Source organism: Anas platyrhynchos, chromosome 3, assembly GCF_047663525.1.
Source record: "Anas platyrhynchos isolate ZD024472 breed Pekin duck chromosome 3, IASCAAS_PekinDuck_T2T, whole genome shotgun sequence".
NCBI classification, from domain to species: Eukaryota; Metazoa; Chordata; class Aves; order Anseriformes; family Anatidae; genus Anas; species Anas platyrhynchos.
This window is the reverse complement of record NC_092589.1, coordinates 29,988,974-30,011,093: the sequence shown is the minus strand read 5'-3', so window position 1 is coordinate 30,011,093 and position 22,120 is coordinate 29,988,974. Positions and strand designations below refer to the sequence as shown.

Genomic DNA, 22,120 nt, shown 5'->3' with positions numbered 1-22,120 from the left:
GGCGAGGCTTTCCCTTGGAGCCGAGCCGAGCCGTGCTGCCGCTGTCCCCGGGGAAGGGTCGGGGCGGTGCTGCGGAGCCCGGGGGGCGCGCCCAGGGGCAGCGGGAGCCGCGGGGGCTTCCAGCAGGAGGCCGGAGGAGGGAGGGCAGCGGGTCGGGGGCGAGGGGGCGGCGGCAACTGCTCGGCTGAGGAGAAGGCGGCCGCCCCCCGCCCGGCTTTGTGCTCGTCGCCGGCAGCCAGCTCCGGGAGCGAGGAGGAGGAGGGGGGACGGGGAGGAGCCGGCTCCAGCCCCGGGCGGGCGGGCGGCGGCCCCGCCACTGCGCCAACCTGCAGGCGGGCTGGAGGCGGCGGCCGCGCCCGGCCTCCGCCTGCACGGGGCCGCGCCTCCCTTGCTCTCCCCTCCCCTGCTCTCCCCTTTTCTTCCCTCCTCTCCTGTCCCCCGGCCTCGCCGCCGTCCCGCACGCAGCCGCCTTCCGCGGCGCCGGCACCGGGCTGCAGCTGGCGGGCGGCGGCATCTCGGGGCGCCCCCGGCCGCTCCCCTGTCGTACCTGCAGCCCTCCCGCCACTCCCCCTCGTTGCTTCTCTTCTCTTCCCGTTTCCTGGGTATTGGGGGGTTGCTTTTATTTGCTTCTCGTCTTCCTCCATCCTCTTTTTTTTTTTTTTTTTTTTTTTTTTTTTTTTTTTCCTTTGGACCCTCTTCATCTAGTGGCTCTTAATTTCTTGGTTTCTTCTGATTTTTCTGTTTGGACTTTGCCTTGTCATGTCAAGATGGAAGTCAGGCATGACTGGCTTTCCTCATCCCCCCATGAGGGCTTCGAGCAGATGAGGCTGAAGAGCAGACCCAGGGAGCCGTCGCCGAGCCTCACGAGAGTAGGTGCGAACTTCTACAGCACTGTCAAGCAGCAGGACTACAGTGCCAGCGTCTGGCTGAGGAGGAAAGACAAACTGGAGCACGTAAGCCAGCTTCTATTTCCCTCCTTTTATTATTTTTTGTCTTTATACACCTCTGTGTAGCCTCTCTGTTAAACTGCTACCAGCTTGGACTCCAGAAGTGTTGCTCCAGTGATTGGGCATGACGTTGCCCAAATGGTAGAGAAAGGAGCTTCTTAGAGGTCCCAGACTGGTCAAATCCGAGGCAAACAGGATGTCAGTATTGTTCCCAAACCACATGGAAGTTTTTTCCTAACTGGAAATATTTTTGAATGTTCTTGGCTTATTCATACTTCTGTTCCCACAAATTCAGCACTGATGTGGGAGGAGAAATATTGGGATGGTGCAGATGGAGGTTAGAGCACTTATCTCACAGTGATTATAATGTAGTTCTAAAATTGCCAGAAGAAAATAGATTTTTCAAAATTTTAGCAGTGTTTTTGTATTTTTTTTTTCTCCTGCATGGGACTCTGAAAATATTCAGTCTATAAGGGATATAGGAGATTTCCTTCAAGGCATCTATTTCTGCAGCAACAATACATGACTTAACTGTGTTTGGGACCACAGTTGAACTGATACTGTGGGTGGTTGTAGTGAATATTTTATAAGAATTTAAGGTGCTTCTAAGTATTTCTGTCTCATATGATGTCTGAAAGCATTTTTCATGTTACTTTTAACAACAAGGAAATGGGTTGAGATGACCTGCATATCGTCTAAGAGTTTTCTGAGTAGCTTATGAGGTGAATTCCATTGTTACAGTGCACAGTGCAATCCAATCAGGGAAGTAGCTGCACATCTGCAGGGATGCAAAAGAATGTGGATGGGTTTGCATAATGCAACAGTCTGCCATCCTTTATATTACTGAATAATTTGCAATCACAGTCACATTGACTTCAAGTTGCACAGAAAAATATTTCCTGTGATGCTGCCACCTGAAGTCTCTTTAGGTAGAAATGATCTTGAAACCAAGGATAAATTGCCTTTATTGTATGAAAAATCTAGATGGCATGGTATAATCCTTTGAAGATGAAACCTGAAACAAAACAAAACAGAAAAAAAAAAGAAAAGAAAAAAAAAAACCACTATCAACTGGTTGATAGAGCATCATCCTCCCTTTCCACCAACCTGCAGAATATCTTTTCCATGTTAGTGAAATCTTAAACTTGAGTTGTTTACACTTCTGGGGAAATGACAAGAAGTGATGAACTATTGGAAATGCCACGTTTTGAATTTTGAGAAAGGTATTGAATCCTATCTGCCTTCCCACACACGTTTTTGTGGTTCTTCACGCTAACAACAAAGCTTCACAGTAGTAAGCTTGTAAGCAGAGTATTCTCCCATTGTGAATCAAAAAGAAAGGTCAGTGCCTTATCTCAGTATGGCTGATGGCTAAAACACAGGAGATGCACAAATCTCACCTCTGGCTTTTGTAACAGGGCTTTGCTACATGTTGATATGTGTCAGCAAATGAATGATTATTAATTGGGGGTGGTGGTGAATAATCTGTCAAATGTGATAGCTAAATGCTGCTCAGGTAGCTGAATACTAGCACGTTCAAATATCTGCATTTGAAATCGTACCATGATATTTACCATGGACAAAGAAAACAGATGTTAACTTGTTTGAGGATGACAAAGTGCAAAACCTTTATTTTGGATGTTGGGATTCCCCCCTCTCCAGCCCCCCCCCCCCCCCCCCATTTTTGGATAAAGTCAGTATTTTGATGTCACAGTAGTAATCTTGAATAACCCTGCAGTCTTGGTGTGAAATGTTTTTTTTTTTTTTTTTTTTTTTTTTTTTAATCACTGTGGTATGAATGTATGTTCTTCTGGGAATTTCCCTCTCATTTGATCCAGTTATTTTTATTCCCAGAGCCTACTTGAACAATGCACAGAAAAAAAAATGGAGCACAGATATTTCTTGCTTGCAATGAAGTATTTATTTCATTGGCGTTTATTGTGAATACCCTGCAGTACATTAGATGTTCCAATTGTATCTATGTGAAAATGCTGTTGTGATTTAAGGTAACTTCATTACTCACGAGTACTGTAACAGACAGTCTGCTAAATACATTCCCTTAATGAATGTAAATAAAATATGTATTAATTTATAGGCTACATTTTGCTTATACAATTTTGTTGCAAGGTTGTTTTCCATTTTCAGACAAATTTTTAAGAGCTTTTTTGTGTTCTCCTGATAGTTATTTTTTACACCCCACTCTTCTAGTCCAGCAGACAAACCTATTAATTAGAGATGCATTGTTCTCAGTGGTGTAGTCATTAACATATGTGAGCTTATGGCCAATATTGGATGATGTACAAACTTCATGAGATAAATGGCAGACATGAAAAACTTTTAATTGCAGCCCCCTGCCATCCTCTTCCCCCCCCCTCAAGTTAATTACATTATTTGATACCTACAAAGAAAATCAATACTCAAGGAGTGAGCATTCATATCGGCACTAATTTTTCTGAAACTATGTAGCATGATATTTATAATGACATAATGGCAGATATAGGCAGGAGTGTATACAGTGCGTCAAGATGTATGCGTGAACTGACTTTGAAGTTTTATATATGTGCTCTTTAGGCCTTCTAGACAGTTTTTTTGTTTTGTTTTCTTCATAGAAATCTTCTTAAATTGACTTTAGTGTGATTGTAATATGGATAAAGGTGTGCCAGTATATTTTGTATGCTATTTCCAGTAAATTTTGGTAGACCACAGTAGATATAATATTGACTTTTGTTGAAGTGATTAGCGTGGCTTATTCATGTGAGACATTTCTTATTAATTCATATATAGCTCATAAGTAGAGGGACTGAAAAATATTTTCTGAAGTCAATTTTCATGACGGTGCCTGTGTGTGTATATATATATAAACCTCAAATAAAGAGTTTGTTGTAGATTTCTAAGCTTAAGAAAGTTGTCATGTTATGTTTTTTTGTTTTGTTTTTTTTTTTCCCTGCTTTTTTAACAAATCTGAATTTGAAGAGTGTGGTAAAGAGGTTCAAAACTCAGCTGTTGCCATAATGCTTAGATGCTAAAAGCCAAGAAGTTGAGATGAACAAATACGATACAGTTTCTTAATAGCTCTATGGTTAATTATTGACTGACCACAGAGGAAGCCAGAAGCTGGAATGTATTGCTGGCGTCTTGTTAATTGATTGTTCATCAAATGATCTTAATATAGTATTTCCTTTCTGGTTAAAAGTTTATGTAGGTTATCTTTTTGTAAGTGACAGTAACACAATTTGTACTGTGCAGGATCTGAATGCAATTTACTCATTTTCTCTTGTGAACTCAGATGCTATATATGAGATTAAGTGGGACTGCCCATGAGGCGTTTGTACTGAACTGGTGCCTCTATGTATGTGTGGTGTAGCTGATGGTTCAAAGGATTTTAATTCCTCAGTTTAATAGAGGAACTAATTATAGGTCTGAGGAACTTTGTTGAAGGTGTGACCAGGGTGATGTTGCAACCATTCAGCTGATGTTCCTGTAGTATCTGCTTCAGCTGGTTCCTAATACCTTCTGGAGAAGCTCTTTGCCCACTTCTGGAAGTGATTGGAGTGAAATTGGTGTATGAAAAACCATCTCCTTTGCAGAGTGTTTTTTTTATCTTCTCTCTTTGTCTGGTGTTGCATTTTTAATCAAAAGTGACTTGGGTAAGAGGGGAAAGAATACAATGGAGAGGAAGAGTGGCTAACAAGCCTTTAGCTGGTGGGAGTTGCCTATGTCTGATTTAATTTACAGCTGTTCTCCATCATATCTGTGCATCCTTCAATAATGGCAAATGCTGTATAGCTACTTTCCTAGTACGTCAGTAAAATAGGTACTAAATACCCTCAATTTTTAAAGAGAATTTAATTCTAAATAGTAACAAATGAAAACAAAAACTGAACAGCTTTTGTAAGCTACAACAGATGCTTCAAGCATATACTTCTTTTTTTATTACACAGGTATTTCTTCTCAACTATGTAGATATTCAATCTTTTTCTAACTTTCAATTTTACTTGTTTACTCAATTGTGCTTAAAAAAAAAGATTTTAAAACCTGGCTTTTATGAATTGGATTCAAGATGATACATTATTGGGAGGCACGTTATAAGAATTGTATTTCCATGAGATCATCAATCTGTTACCTTTAATAATGTCATAAAGAGGTAACATTATTGATAGTTCTTGCATCATCTCTTCTTTTTACTTAAATTCTAATCAATGGCAAAGGCAATGCTGGAATTTTCAGATTCTAAGTACTCTTGCTGCTGTGAGAGCTGACTTGGCTGGTTGATGTTATGCAGCTGATCAGCTCACCACTGTGCCTTTGGTGGCATCACTACCCAGAGCAAAGAGGTAATGAGGCTAAGGCAATGCTGTATGGCAACAGAGGCAGGTGTCCAATGTGGAAATATTAGGCTTGAAACAATTCACAATGATGCTTTTCAGTCATGCCTGTGGTATTTCCAAGAGCTTCATGACCAAATCAAAAATGAAATACATCCTAGGGATGGTGGAAAATATCACATGCACAGCAGTAACTGTAACATGTAAACGGAGAAGGTGAACGTGGTTAACATAGTGAAGCAAGTTAACATGAGTATGACTCAAAGCCAAGCCACATCACTTTAACCTAAGGGAGAATAATCAAGGGATCTGAATCAGAATTCAATAATTGTTCCACATGCTCCCAAAACAGCCTCTGTCTTGCTGTGAATGCAAATGCATAGACTTTTGTTGTTGTTGTTGTTTGAGTTAAATGAATTAAGAGTCTTCTGCATTAGGCAGGAATAAATAATGGAATAATATCAAATTGCAAGAAGAATGGAGTATACCATACATGAAGGTGCATAAATGGGTACTATTCAGAGGGTTCAAAAGAGTTGGTTTCCAGCATTGAGAACTTTTTCATGGCATGGTCGCGGATAATAATTCCAAATACCTATCTGGGTCTGGAGAGGGATGTCTGAATCTAGATTTCACTGTTAAAATCAGGGGAAGTCCATTAAGTAGGGTGATTTTGGCTCTTTCTCAACATAAGTCTGACGTTCATAAATGCCTGCCTGCAACAGTGGTACTAGCATGCGTTGAGGTCCCTGCTGAAGTAGTAGCATGCAGTTGGCTTCCCTGCTGACAGACTGACTGGAGAGGTTCTGTTAAAATGTTGTTTTCCTTGAAGGTGTCTCTTGTAATGTTTTGTAGACAAACATAATTAGAGAAAAAGTAATGTTCAGAAAAGTGGGGGAAACAGGACCAAAAATACTTGAAACAGTGTGGGGAAAATAAGAGTTTTAGGGTATAGAATGTAGAACAGTTTGTTTTTAAAATAGCATGGGGAATTTATAGTGGCATCTGGAGATTTGGAGAGGAAAGAATAACTTTAGTCACCAAAGTAATTTCATATTGAAAAGATTTAAAATATTATACCCAATAGTTCATGTTTCTCTTTGTGGTTGTGGTGAGTTAACCCTGGATGGCTGCTAGATGCCTGCCAAGATGCTCTCCTACTCCCTTTAATAGGACAGGGGGAGAAAATAAGATTAAAAAGCATGTGGGTCAAAGTAAAGACAGGGAGTTCACTTACCAAAATATTACCATGGGCAAAACAGACTCAGGGAAAACTAATTCATTGCCAACTAAAAATAGTGAGAAACAAGGACAAGTCTAAAAACACCTTCCCATGCTTCCTTCTTTCCTGGGGTCAACTTCACTCCTTTGCTCCTGACTCTTACATCTCTTCCTTGTCCTGCCCCCAGCCAGTGGCACAGGGGAATACAGAACAAGAGTTGTGGCTGGTTCACAGCACTTCCTCAGCCGCTCCTTCCTCCTCATACTTTTCCCCTGCTCCAGCATGGGGTCTCTTCCACAGAGTGTAGTACTTCACAAACTTCTCTGACATGGAACCTTCCCAAGGGCTGCAGTTCTTCAAGAATTGCACTAGTGTGGGTCTCTCCATGATGTAAAGTCCTTCAGAAATGGACTGATCCGGCATGGTTCCCCTACAGGCTGCAATTCCTGCCAGATGATCTCCTCCAGCACAGGCTTTCCTCCACCAGCCACAGTTCCTGCCAGGAGCCTGCTCCAGCGTAGGCTCTTCATGGGCTGCAGCTTCCTTCAAGGAACATCCACCTGCTGCAGATGTGGATGAATATCTGCTCTGACATGGTCCTCTCCATGGGTGCAGGGGAGTCTCTGTTCCAGCACCTGTGGTGCCTCCTCCTTCCACCTCTAACCTCGATGTCTGCAGGGCCTTTTCTATCACATTTTTCTCACTCCTCTTTCAGTTGTTTTGCACTTTCTTTAATTTCCTAGAGCTGCTGTCTGCTTTGCTGATAGATGCTGCAGAGCACAGCTGACTTGTTTTTGGAGCCAGCTGGAACTAGCCGTGTCTGACATGGGGCAGCCCTTGGCCTCTTCTCAAATAGGCCACTGCTGCAGCCCCCACTCTACCAGAACCTTGCCGCAATAAACCCAGTACATTAGCCTTAGAAGTTACTCTTCTGTCATACCAGAAAAAAACTTTTGACATTGCATTAAGCTAATGCGTTGTTTCTGATGAATTCAGCATCAGTCATTCGGAAAGTCTAAACTGTCCAAGCTAAAATTAAAACATCTGAGGCATGTAGTTACTGTAACAGGCTTAATTTATAGTGTTTGGCCTTGTGTTGTTGCATAAGAAAACAACACTTGAAGTTTCAAAACTGCATTTAAAATTGATTTATATATGCATATATAAATTTAATTAAATTCATTTAAGTGTTCTTAGAAATCACTTTTCAAATTTCTGAACAAAAGATGTAAAGCTTAGGCTATGGTTATTTCAGATGCTAAATTCTCTGAAGATATGGGAAAATGGTTTTCATTGCTATACCTTTCCTAATACTACCAGTATTAAGGAAAATCCAAATTACGTTTTTGCTACTGTCATCCTTTTCATCAAAGCTGACCATCCTTTTGAAACAGCAGCTCCAGAAACTTGCAACCTAAGCTTCTTGTCTACTACGCAACCAAATACTTTATAATCTTCAGTGGGTGGGTCTTGTTAGCAGGGCATTGACCATAACACTTCTGAAGATAGCATGGGTGCTTAAGACACTAAGAAAATTATCCTTAGTGAATATCTCTTCACAAATGCAATCGCTTCAACGATTGTGATAGATGCCAGAAGGAACTAGTGCCTGTGGCAGAATGTATGTCTAGCTTAGGCCTCCCATTCCAGAACAAGGCATGCTAAAATACTCCAGTGATAATCCTTTTCTCAGTCTATCCAAAGACAGAAACATCACACCAACTCATGTTGAATTGACAAACTCAGTGACAAACTCAGCTTCAAAACCATTCAAGATGGGAAGTCATATTCTTGATCATTGCCAATAAAGAAATACTAAATAACAGCTGTTAGAGAGAAAAAGTAATAGCAATTTTCCAGTCTACAGTCATTAGAAGAGTGTCACCAATGTGTAATCTGACCAGATAATCAAGTTGTTTGAAATCTATTCTTTGCTGATTCTGAGAAGTGGAATAGGAGAATACTTGAGGATATATCTAGACTAGCCAGCAGGTGTATGCTAGAATCTATCTTCTACTCAGCCAAATGAGGGACTTGTGCTGCTGCTTACTTGTGACACTGTATGCCCAGGTTTCCAGGATGGAAACCATTATTCACTTTGAATAACAAAGAGAATACATACCTAGGTGTTACCTTAGCTGGTGGGGATGCAGCTGAGCCATTTACTGAGAACTCAGGCACACCTGTGCAGGCACCAGATTTAGGTGCTATAAAGGAAGCAAGTTAGCCTGCTGTTCTCTCAAAGTAACCTACAGAGTGGGTTTACTGTGACTATATGGCTACTGTACTGTACCTTGGTGGGCAACAGGGCCACTCATTCAGAAGTGACAGAATCTGTGCAAGGAGTTACAACCTCAGGTTCAGGAGCAGGAAGAGAAGTAATGAATGATACCCTAGTACAACTGAAGCGAATTAATTTAATCTGACATTAATTTTTATTAGTTTGCAAACCTATTTCATTTTTTTTTATATTTATTTATCAAAACATCCTCTTATTTTTTTTTTTTTGTTCGTTTGCTCCTTGGAATTCTTTTACTTTTATAAATACATAGGATTTGGATATTTTTAAAGGGATTTAGGTTGTTTGTTTTGATCAGTGCATTGCATAACTTGGCTGCATAGGTAATATCTTGTCCTAGACAGAGAAATATCTGTGGTATCTTTAGCAGTGCTTCATTGGCTCATGCTTTGAAGACAGACACAAATTTACCTATTCTCCCATGGGGTGTTCATAGGTGAATACAGCTGTACATCTTATTTTTCTTATTGACACCAAGAATTTCAAAAAGATTTGCTAGTTCTATTTCTGACTACATGATGTCAACATAATCAGCGGCTTGTTTTACAATTTATATAGTTGTTGCTGCTTATAAATAGTAGTCACCCTATTTTGTTGCTATTTGTATTTCACTATTTACAGTTGTAATAAAATGTTTAATGGAATAAAAAAGAGCTAATGTATTTGAGAATTGCTACTAATAAAGCAAATAGTGACTCAGATAATTCCTGCCACTCTGATAAATTAGATAGGCTGGATTTCCCCAAGGCATTTTAAACTGTTTGGAGCAGAACCAAATGTAGAGCAGTGCTGAGCAGGGGACTTTGGCAGTGACTGGTTGTAAGACTATCAGTCACCAGTTTAACTTTCATGATCCTGTTGTTAGCACACTAAAGGCATATTTACTTGTGGTAATACTCTAACAGTTCTGGAAATGTTAGTATATCATAAAAAGCCTATCATAATGAGAAGATGTGCATTTGTTTTGAAATGTGGAAGAGTAAGAATTGGTAATGTCATTGGCACTTCCAGCCACATAGTGGTTTTAGTGTTACAGAAACTGTGCTGCTGCCCATTAAGTTCCATGTCTGATCCCTTTCTAGGCAGGAGTTTTTTTGGTAAGGGTGTATGTGTTATATGTGCTGAACAAACTTCAGGCAGTCAGTACTTCAGCTGAGGCTACCTACTGAACTATGTTACAGGTGGCAGTGATTTGAGCCCTAGTTCTCAGTGCTGTTTGTGCAATTCTGCTTGATTTTGTTCTATAGTCACCGCAAAGTATCCATCGTCTTTGCTGCTACACACTTCAGTAGCATATTAGCTCCTTGAGAGAAGACTCGGATCAGCTCGGCTGTCATGAGTTTAGGGCAAAAAATGGAAGTCCAATTGTGGTATGCAAGGTAGATAAAGGTAAAGTCTGTCTCCAAGTCCTCATCTCTTCTTGAGCCTTAACTCTCTGCATTGTCAGGCTAGTTGCTGGATACCTTATATAAAACACTTTGCTGCTAGCACAGGGGAAAATCCTTGACAGGCTATGAAAAGGACAGGAGGGATCCCAATACAACAGATGGCATGTAGGAAACTGTAAGATCTATGTGAGTATGCAAAAAATGAGATAAATGGTGGGCAACTTGATCCAAGTCCTCCTTAAGGTGTTTGATAATGGGGAGTACAGGAAAGAAGCTGGGTGCATTTGAAACTTTCAATTGGCTGCAAGGAATAATGAATGGATACCTAAGAAAGACTAAGAAAAACAAGGCTACTTGTGAAACAATATCTTTGCTCCCCATGACAATGCTTCTGTTTCTCATAGGAAAGTGTGGGTGAAAAAATGCCCATCATGCTTAAAACAAACAAACAGAAACACACAAATCTAAACTGAAATATGATCTCAATTTAATGATAGCAGGGATCATCTGTTTTGCGCTTATTTATGCGGAAATATGCACCTGCTTTAATGATAATTAAAAAACCCTGTCTTCTGGAAAATGAGTGAGGTAAGCAAATAGAAGAATGTTTGTAGATGTAACTGGTAGCTACCACAAAGACGAAGACTCTTGTCAAGTTCTGCTGTTTCCACATAGTTTTTTATTTGGGGAAGACCCATGATGATCTAGGAAGTTTTATCTGTGGGACACACACACACACACACAAAAAAAAAAAAAAAGGTGAACAGATAACCTACAGAAATTCTGCAATAGCATCTTTCCCATGGTTTTCTTGTGGTTGCTGTCAGAAGTTGACCTGTGGTGAGCCACTTCATGGGCAGTGACGATATAGTGTAAGTTGGGCTGGGAAGATGAGTAGAATGGAATAAGATAGGGTTGAAGATCTGTAGGTTTACTGTAGTACCTGAACAGCCCTGCGTGCCTGTGCAGTATGATGGGTTGACATTTTCTGCCTTTATAAATGGAAATTGATGTGCTTTTGTAACCCTGTGCTGCTCGTTCACTGTTACCTTCTGGAATAAAGTGCTTCAAAGGTTTTCAGCAAATGGCTTGGCAGACATAGCCATCATGCTTTTTCCTTTCTTTGTCTAACCTAGTGTGTCAAGTAACTTCTTCCTAAGTTAAGAAACTGGTTTATGGCCTGTAGTGTAGTGTGTCTGGCATGCCTTTGTTATTAGCATTCATTGATCTTCCTACTGACCTGTGTGATCTTTTGATGACTTACAGAAAAATCAGTTTACCTAGTTTTTCAACAGGATTCATAATGGTAACTTCTGGTAGTATAGTGAGCTTATCCTCCCCATCATTTAGAGATAGATACTGTTTAAAGTATTTGCTAAACTGTGCTATTTATCCATGTATCTCTTCTTGGAAAACCATCATGTTTTGTGAAGAGTCAACTTCTGTTTGCTAGATAGAAAGTAATTTACAGTCAAGCATACAGTCCTGTGCCTAAGTGCTGCTTAAAAACAATGTGATGAAGTATTTCCTGTGCTTCCTCTATTGCATCTGTGATCTTTAGATCCCCAAGAAGATGTATCTTCACATTACATGAATGGAGATTACAGTCACTGTGGTTTGTGCAGCTGATAAGGTGGTTCAAAGGAAACACAATATAAAAATGAATGGTTTAAGAAAACATAAAAGAACACCAGTGAATGAAAGTCCAACAATTTTAAAATAATTTTCAATTTTAAACTTTACTTGGAGTGGTATGTTTGTAGAATGTGACTTAGACCAAATGTACAATGCTGAAGGCTGGTGCTTATTTGGGATGCTATAAGCGTAAAAAGATCATCAATATACCAAATGCTGTTTCAGGCTCTTATAGTGGGTATGATTTATTGTTTGAATAACAACAGCAATTCCTTTGGGTATAGCAAGAAACAATAATTTAAGTGTTTTTGAAAATGCTACCCTTTTAAACAATGCAATTTCCTTTGTCAATGTAATCTGTTGTCTGCGGAGTTTGCTCTCAATTCCCTCTTGGGCATGTGGCAGGCAGATAGCACCTAGCCCTTTGTGTTGTTTTATCCTATTTTATGCAGTATTGTTCTGAGTTTTGTTCTCATTGTTTGGTTGCATCAAACTCCTGCAGAAAGCTGGAATGTGCTAGCCTGTGCTCTCTGGCTGTGTGGTACATATTCTCAATGTGTGTTAGCCTAAATCAGTTTCTTTCTGCAACCACATGACAGTTAAACCTTAGACTTCTGGAAATAAAAATTCTTAAAAATATATATATATACTTTTTTAATTTGTGAAGCTTGTCTGTATTGGGGCTGTTACTGTCTGGCTTTAAGTAATTGTTGCTTCTTACCCAGTTTTAAAAATCTGTCACGCTGCACAGCTGCTTCCCTTTTTACCTCTCCAAGGGTGGATTTATCTACCCAAACCAAGACTTTTATTTTTATTTTTCTATGATTTTGTCTCATCAGTTCTTCCACAATGCTTGATTTTTATTTAATTTCCTAGTCCAAGCCCCGCTGCACAATCCCCCTGAATTTCTCTGGCAAATCCACAGCCTTATTTCCTAAACCACAGCGTACTCTGTCCTGTGGTGGGTCTTGTGTGTGGAACTCCCAGGGAAGATATGAAGAGTGCAATATACTTAGGATTTGCAAAACAGTGTTCTCTTCTAAGGTTTATATCTAACTTCTGTACTGGCAGGATAATGCTTTCTGAAGATCTAAAGTGATGTAAGCTTATAAATCTGGAGTATGTACTTCTGAAAACCCTGAATTTACAATGAAAATGGAAGGTTTGAGTTATGTGACAACCTCACTAAGGCTGTCTATAGATCTAATAATTTGAAAGACAATGATTACACTAAGTCTTTGCCACCAGTATCACTGTTGTGCCAACCAACAGTGAGTTCTTTTAGAACCTCCTCCATAAATTAAATGAGCACTTGGATGTCTTCAGTGTGCAGGAATACAAGCAACTGTACCATTGTGCCTTGAAAGGAATGAGAAAGCTGCTTCTCGATATTATGGAATCTGTCTCCAAAGAGATCACAAGCTTTTTATTTTTCAGAAATAGATAAGAGTGCATCTTCTGAAGTTAGCTTGTGCAGGTAGCAAATAGGATTTTCTCTGATCTAGGGAGCAGTTTGAAGCAGGTATGGAAGTGCTCTTGTTATGGCAGCAGCACTGTATATTAATACTTTCTGATTTACAGGCCAGAATGCGAAAGAAACACCTGAGGTCTTTTAAATTTTCATGGTTTTGCTCTTAGGTTACCACTGTATGTTGTGGATTTGTGTGTGTTGTCTTGTTGTTTTTAAATACATTCTTTATGTAAGAGTTCTTGTAGTAGTAGAATTTTTGGAAGACACCAAGATTCCTTCATATTTGAACTGTAGCTGAGTCATTGCTTTTTATGTTTTCTTTTTGAGAAGTCTTTCCCCACCAGCTATTTGTGATTTTTTTTTTTTAATAGTTAGCAGTCAAACATTTTTCATAAGAAACTTTACAAATAGTTGTTGCTTTGTTTATTCACTTTATGATTCTGTTTGGTATTGAGTGTTCTCAGTGTATTTCTGGACATCATTAATTTTTGATAACATCTGGCTAATTTCTTCAGGCTCCGAGCACAGGAGTTCCAACTCGAGTGGAAGAGCATGATGGGGAACCAGCTACTGATGGGCACTTGATTATTGCCATTATAACTGAAACACCTTCCCAAAATATCATTCCAGATAACAATTGTATGTCTAGTTAGATACATCATGATTATTATGTAATTTAAAACCAACATAACCACTGATAGCAGGCTCTCTTTTGTGAGTTATATTGGATATATAGTAGGTTGTTTTAGCTCTACTTAATTAACTTTAATTAAGTGTATATATATGTGTATGCTTTTGGCTGGTGAGATTCATACCGTAACTGATTGGTTTGTTTATTTGTATTTATTGCTTGTTTACCAGGCGTTGAGTTGTTTTTGCTTTTAAAGTCTTGGCAGCAGCATGAAGGCAGTCGTATTATATTGTCTTGGCTGCTTTGCTTTGAGAGCAACTGAGCCATGAAGCCTGGAGAACCTTTTAGGGTAGAGGTGGGGACAAGAAGAGAAAGAGAGGAATGGGGGAGCTTGAAGAAAAATGTAGTCTGGAAGATTTCTGAAAGAAGCAGAGGAGCTGTTTGTAGTAAGATGATGGTAAAAAAATAGAAGCTCTTTCAGGGCCTCAGGGAGGAAAATGTGAGATTATCCAACTCAGTTTTATTTGAGCTGTTGGGCTGAAGTGTGAAATCTGAGGAAAGAAACTGCCCTGAAAGATGGTAGGACCTAATCAGATTTGGGTTCTGTATTAGCACAGCATTTTTCATAGTATTTAGAAATATGCTTGTGTTCTTTTTTTTTTTTTTTAATTGTTTTTGGTATTTGCTTTTTCTGGTTTTGGCATATTCACTTTAAAGCATGGACGGTGATTCATCTGAAAGCTCTGGCTGAAACAAAGCTCTGTCATCAGTGTCCACAAACAAACTGGCCAAATGTGGTAGCAAGAGGTACAGGAATGTTTATGTGGTTTTGTTGCACTTATTAAGTATAATAAATTAAAGCATATTTGAACCACTGACTACAGTTTCTGCCTGGGACATGTGAAATCAATGCCTCATTTAACCAGCTTCTGTTAGATTTAAGCAAGGATTATGAAAGCTACACAGATTTCCCCAAAAGGGAATACGAAGTATTTAGTCTGAACATGGGCCACTCTTGCTTTTGAAAAGCTGGAGGTATTCTAATTGTTACTGAATTTTGTCAAAGTTGTCAGCTCAAGTGAGGCTGCATTACAAATTGGTAATTTTTATTGTTTTTAAATTCTTATTTATTTGCAAATCATTATGAATAACTGGAGAGAAATAATGCTCTGTTATCATCTTGTTTTTTTAAATGTATGCTATCAGAAGAGAAGTCACACAACAATTTCTAGATGGCTATACTAATACCTTTGACAAACACCTTTGCAAATGTACACTTGCACAAATATTCCTGAAATGAGCTTTTTTCAAGCAAGCAAGAAAAAAAATCCCACTCCAAATGGCTGTATCTGTGGATGTCACCTGAAAACAGAGTTAAAAATTATTTTTAAATGTTGTTTTTGATATGTAACAGGCTTGCCTGATTTGTTTCAATATACTTATTCTGAGATGCAAGTGTCTTTTTTAAATTTTTATTTTTGCAGTTCTTATTCCAGATAAATATGCAATTGATTTGTGTAAAGATTCAAGCAGGTTTTATACTCCTTGGCAAAGGAAAACTACATTGATGGTGGACTACTTTCCTGGGGATTTGAAGCTAAAACTATGGAAATTAAATAGTTTTTGCTTATCCGGTGCACATTTTACCTATTTATTTGTAAGGATTATATGGGAGACTATCAAGAAACCTTGCTAATGTCAAGCTATGCAATCTAGTCTGCTCTTCTCTTTTGCACAGAGCTAGTCATCTCACACAGAAGGCAATTGTGTTAATCAGGTTAGTACTAGAGAAAGGAAGTGGATGTAAATCTCTGCCTTGTAGCTATCCTTTACTGCATCTGGCTATTGCCTTCACAGGTTGACTCCAAGATAAACTGCCTGCAGTTTGTCTGTTACTCTGATGGAGAGACTTTAGGCTGTACTTGAAACTAATTTATTTTTTTTTTGTAGTAGAGATAAGAGTATCTAACAATAGCAGTGCTACTTTGAGTCTCAAGATGTTGCTTGTTTCCTTATCTGCCAGAAGTTTCTTCTGTTGCAAAGTTAGCTTGGCTTAATTTCCTTGAAGTTTGCCCAGGAAAATGGCTACTCTTTCAAAGAGGGGTGGAGCTGAGCTGAGAAAAGGAAATGCTGTCAAATTTAAATTTAAATTTCATTTTGTGCTTGTATCTGGTTTCTAAACTGGGTCTCCAAAAGTTGACTTAACCTAAAGATGGGCACAGGCAGGGAATGAAATCTTAGGACAGTGACTTACTTCTTGATATAAAGATAAAGTGAAATCAGGCTTTGTGTTTTCCATATTACCTTGGGCGAGATATCATACCCTTGCCGCAATGGGTAGGTATCTCTGCATGTGTAATGGACGAAGAGCATTACTCAGCTTTTTACAAGGGTTGTGAGGGTATGTCCAGCGTAGCTGATAAAGTCTATGTATAGACAAGTTGTGAGCCATATGAATACTTCAGTATAAGATTTTTCATATCAGCTTTTCAGAGTAGATGGTACACTGACAACTTTATATGCAATTCTATGCATGTCTCATCTTCGATGGCAGGTTGATATTGAGAAACAATACCAAGCTTCCAGAGTTGTCTGCCACCTTTCTTGTATGCTTCTAGTAATGTGGCCAGAGGCTGAGCTGATCAACTTTCTGAATTTACAGGAAAATCACATACCTGTCCTCCCAAACAGAATTGCTAATTTTCTTTCAGATAAATGGGCTGATCCAGAAATGCTGCTGTAGCGTGAGCCAAATTTGATGTAGAGGAAGGAGTAGGAATGGGAGAAGGGAAGGGGAGCCAATCAGAAACTTCCCTCCTTAGTGGCTGCTATACTCCTGGGTTGGTTGAAATATAGTAAAATAGCATCTTTAGGAATGCGTTTGACTTCATAATGGCCTCTTATTCTTTCTAGGTCTCTGTTTCTTTCAGGCTAGGAACACAGGTGCCTGGGGTCCAAGGTTGCAGGCTGTTGCAATACACAATTATATTTGCTTCTATTGACCTGTAGGTTTGTTTAATATGAATGTCAACATTAACCATTTTCCAGCTGTCTTTTTGAAAGTAAAATTCTATTTATCCAATTCAAAAGCATTACATAGACAATATTGCCCAAAACAATGAGACTAGATTATTTCTATAGACCAGCCTGCTGCTGCCTAGGTAAGGCTCCAACTTGTTTTTGGATTTAGAAGATGGCTCCTTGCTTTCTTGCAGAACGTGGAATCAAGAGCACTTGAGTCCTGTGTTTTTTGTTTGTTTTGAAAGACAGTATTAATTTGAACAATTACTAATAAAATCTTTAGAGAACCTTAATTTGACTTCATCTTCTGATATTTTTTTTTTGTCTTCAGTCTCCTAACATACCAATTTACTTCTTCTTTCTTCAAAGAAAGGGTGAAACTTCAAGATGCATGTGTTACTGGACTTATTGGATTAACCTTGTATTACTAATACAAATTCCTGATGTTGCTGACCCGTCACTTCATCTCCCACAGAAAGTGCTTATTTGGCATCTCTACGGGCTGCGCTTATTAAAACAGACACACAACACATACGTTGCAGTAACTTTTACAGCAGTTTTTATTCTTTGTATATTCTGGGTTGGCCATAGCTGCTTAGAGCAAATTAGGAGGCTTATCCTCAAATATTGGAAAAACAATGCCAGGTGTTACTGGAGACAGTGAAATAAAATGTCAAGAAACATGAATCTGCTGCCACAGTGAATGTTCTGAAAAATGCTTCCGTGATGTGTACTCTTCATAGTACTAAATGGAAAAGATTATGTAGAAATGAAAAATGGTAAGTTCAGCCAGCCTGATCTGCTGGCTGTAACTATTAAGAGCAATTTCATCCTGTTTTTAAAAGTAGAATCCTCCAGAATCTGGAGGAAAATAAAACAAAACAAACAAACAAAAGAAGGCATATCATAATTTTTCTTTCTTGCACTTGAGAGGGAAGAAAAAGGCTAACCTCAGAACTGCCCCTATATCTTAATACCATATGGGGAAAGCGTCATCAAAGCTTTGCACATGGCTTCTGCTCTCAAAATATACAGTATAAAATATGCTCACTTGTGCTAGACATCTTCCACAGAAATATCTGAACAAGTAAAATAGCATTAAGGAAACCTAGAACATTGGGGCTGGGGGAGGAAAGAAGCTCAAAGCAGGTTTGGGAAAACAGCTCCTGCAGGGGGACGCATTGCTGTACCTTCACAGAATTACAGAAGGAATTAGGCTGCAAGAGCACCTCATCCAACCACCCTGCTCAAGCAAGGCCCCTAGAGCAGCCTTCCCAGGACCATGTTCTGGCTTTTGAAGATTTCCAAGGAGGGAGACTCCACAGCCTCACAGTGCTCAGTCACCTGCACAGGACAGAAATGCTTCCTGGTGTTCAGATGGAGCCTTCCGTGGTCCAGTTTGTGCTCACTGCCTCATGCTCCAGCCCCTTAATCATCTATGTGGGCCTTCAGTGGATTCCCTCCAATATGTCCATGTGTCTCATGTACAGAGGAGTCCAGAACTACACCCAGTACTCCACATGTGGTCTCGCCAGTGCTGAGTACAGGGGAAAGATCACCTCCTTCAGCCTGCTGGCTATACTTTGCCCAGCCCAGGGTAACGTTACCCTTCTTTGTGGCAAGGGCACGCTACTGGCTGATGTTCAACTTGGTGTCTCCCAACACATGCAGTTTTTTTTCTGCCAGGCCACTTCCAGCTGGGTGGCCCTAGCATCTGCTGATACATGGGTTGTTCTTCTTCAGGTGCAGGACCTTGCACTTTTTGTTGAACTTCGTGAGATTTTTGTCAGACCACCTTTCCAGTCTGTCAAGGTCCTCTGGGTGGCAGCAAGATTCTCTGGTGTATCAGCAACTCCCCAGTTTTGTATGGTCTGGAAACATGCTGAGGGCATGCTCTGCCCTGTCATCCAGTTCATTAATGAAACTGCTAAACAGGACTGGAACCAGTGTTGATGCCTGTGGTACACCACCAGTTATTGGCCTCCAACAAGACTCTGTGATCACCACCCTCTGGGCCTTGTTTTCAGTCCTGGTTGGTTTTCAGTCCACCTCTCTGTCTATTCATCCAGCCCATACTTCAACACTACTATGAGGGTCAAAAGCCTTACAGAAGTTGAGGAAGACAATAGCCACTTTTCCTCTCATCTATGGAAGGGCTTTCAGCCCTTTTATCATGCTCCAACCTACTCTCTGTTGCTGTCTTCCCAACTTTCCCAAAGTCAACTGCTTTTTTACCTGGATCACGCATGCTTCATTTCATTCAATAGTTGTCATATGCTTCTGTGTACTGTTACACTGAGCAGGATATTTTTAACACTAATGTATGAAAAATATGTGTAGTAAGTTTGAGGCCAACTTATGTAGGGAATTTCAGTCTTGTGTCATTTGGCTGCTTCCGTCCCCTAAAAACGTTCATGTACAACTCAAAGATGCCCTGCTGGGGAGGAAAGTATTTACCTTATTGGCACATGCTGAAGGGAAGGCAATCTACCAGCCTGAGAAAGTTAGCACTGTGAGAACAGGGAGGGTGCTGAAGTGGTCCTGAGGGGCTGGCACAGTCACTGCCCACAGGTTCTGTGTGCCTCTCTGCCTCCTATGTAAAATGGGACTTGTGCTTATGGTATGTATTAAATAATATATTCAGTGAGCTGAGCGCATCAAGGCCTGTGAAAGATCAAGTACAAAACCATGTTTATGCTTGAGCAGATCTATAAAAACAAATTACCACCTCATTTCATTTTTCACAAGTAACTGGAGTAATTATTTAAACCAACAGGCAGCCTTTGACAGATAGTTATTAACACCTTTGGTTACATTTCTATGTAACTTTATAAAATACCATTTTCATAAAATTATAGCCTGCATATGCAAACAATGTGACACAGACACCTGTTAACTAATAGCTATTGCAGTGGTGAAAAATTACTGCAAAAAAATAAACGTAATATGTGTATTTTATACTACTTTTTCTCAGAATGCCAAGGTTGCTTTGCTGGGCAATGTTAAAAAGAAAAATGGTATAATAAGATAGTGTATATATACTTGCATATGTTCACTATCAGTTCTTAAAACAGTATATGTTTCATAATTGGATCACTGGAAGCATGCCCACAAAATATGTCGTTCTCTTAAGTAAATCACGAAAAACAGGACTGGAAGGTCATTAAGAGTCGTATAATCCATGCTTATGTCCCTGGGGTGTTTTAACTGTAACTTAAGTGTAACACATACCCGCAGATGAAGTTTCCATTTAAGCATCAGGACAAAAAATGAAAATAGCGGCTGCTGGCATGAAAATATATAGAGCTTACTATACTGTCTTGTATTTTCATTTTCCAGAATTATGACCATTTTAGCTGGTCTTTTTCATTACTGTTTGTTTAAAAGCAATTAAGTAACATTCTTTGTTTACAAATTTACCTAGTCCGTGTGGGATATTAATACTTTATTTTTAAAATGCTTGTTTTTACTGTTCTATCTTGAAATAGGTTAATGAATTTCACTTCAAAGAAAGTGCAGCCTCTCATACAGAAATGTAGCCTGCAGTATAATTGCATCAGGATTTTGAAATAAAGCAGGTGTGCAAATTGTTTTTCATAACAGAAAGCAAGCTTACCCTCACTGTTAATGTGTTTTTCTGCTAACTTGTCTTACCTTCCTGTCTTCTTGTGCCTGTTTATTTCTCTGGGACATAATCCAAAACCATTGAAAATTCTTCAGTGGTTCCAATGAACTTGTGATCAAGGCCTTAAAATTCTCAGCATTAAGCCCTACAGGAAGAAACGGTGGTGGTTTATGCAGTGCTGATTACTGTGAAGCCCTTGTTTTGATGGCTTTAGGCTGTGCTTCATTTATAAGAGTGTATTTAGCACAAGGTCTGACTTGTTAGCGTGACATAATTTTGAGACCATTTCTATATAAATGAATAGTAAGATTGTATTACAGTTACTTGAATGTTTGGGATGTGGGTGTTGTGGGTTTTTGTTTGTTTGTTCTGTTTTTTATTTGTTGTTGTTGTTTTTTTTATCTATATATATTTAATTTAAAATGAATGGGTAACCATATATTTACAATGTGCCTTTTTTTTTTTTTTCTTCTAGTGAAAAGTAAAACTATAGTAACAGGCAGTCATGCTTGACTTAGGGCTGTAAACCAGAAACATCACATAATTACATGATGCTTTTGTGGAAAATGAATGTTATCTTTTGTTCATCAAAAACATGTTTTGATGCAAGTAGAGCTCATAGTTTTAAGTACCTTAACACTTCTGTGAGTGTGCATGCTGAAGAAAGAAAGTTCATGATTAAAAAAAAAAAAAAAGTGGCAGAGATAAATTGTCCTGCCATCCTACTGTCTCGTCCTACCACCTATCTAGGGCTCACCAGATGATTTAGAATCTGTTCAGGCTCTGCACTGCTTGTCATCTGGGATCCCAATGACTTCAGTGCCTATAGATTGGGAGTGCTGCCAAATAGGCAGTAGGTGAGGGATCGTATAAATCAGACTACATTTACCATACCATTGCAATCACTGCACTCCTAGTCTTCAGCCAGATAATTCCATTATTTCTGGTTTTCAGACGTCAGTCATTGTGCCAATGTTTTTCAGTAAAGTGCTCAAAAAGCATATTTTCTTTTTGGTAAAATATAGATATAGTTATCTATCAATAACTGCGTTTGTCTAAGGTGGAGATTAGTTAAAAAAAATGTATGAATGCAGTAATTCATAAATGATTGACTGTTAAGGATGATAGATTGTAACAGCTATGCCTTGCTTACAAAGTATATCTCATTATTTTCTGTTCCGACTCATTGAACTTCTGCTACAGAAAGGTTTGTTTTAAACCTCTGTTGTTATTCCTTGTTTGTTTGTTTGTTTGTTTTTTTGTGTTGTTTTGTTTTGTTTTGTTTCTTTGTTTTCCTTAGGAAAAAGCTATTTGATTTCCATTCATGTACAGGCACATATACAAGTTAAAACAAAAACTGCTGTGATTCTTTCATTTAGTAATACCTTCAGATTACTTGAGGTTACAATCTTCATCTTTTTTCCCTTAATTTTAAAATTGTTCTCATACCTTTTATAATGCATGTAAAATATTTGTGTGTACAATACAGACTTTAACAGTCGTTTATGTGATTACAGATTTGTCCCTGCTGTAACAAACATCCAAAGGATAATGTT

At 39.1% G+C, this 22,120-nt stretch overlaps 1 protein-coding gene across 5 annotated transcripts in view; it reads left to right on the top strand.

The window, feature by feature from the left end:
• PLD5 (phospholipase D family member 5) overlaps positions 1-22,120 on the top strand; it is a 177,870-nt gene that overhangs the window by 4,023 nt on the left and 151,727 nt on the right. For 2 of the 5 annotated variants that reach the window (XM_027453819.3, XM_027453816.3), the window contains exon 3: positions 810-953. The exons of 1 other annotated variant lie outside the window; for it this stretch is intronic. In XM_027453819.3, the coding sequence (XP_027309620.1) occupies positions 822-953 (132 nt within the window). In that variant the 5' untranslated portion in view covers positions 810-821. Of the gene's footprint in view, positions 1-767; positions 954-22,120 lie in introns of all 5 variants that reach the window. 2 more of the 5 variants (XM_027453817.3, XM_027453815.3) reach the window with 1 other exon arrangement.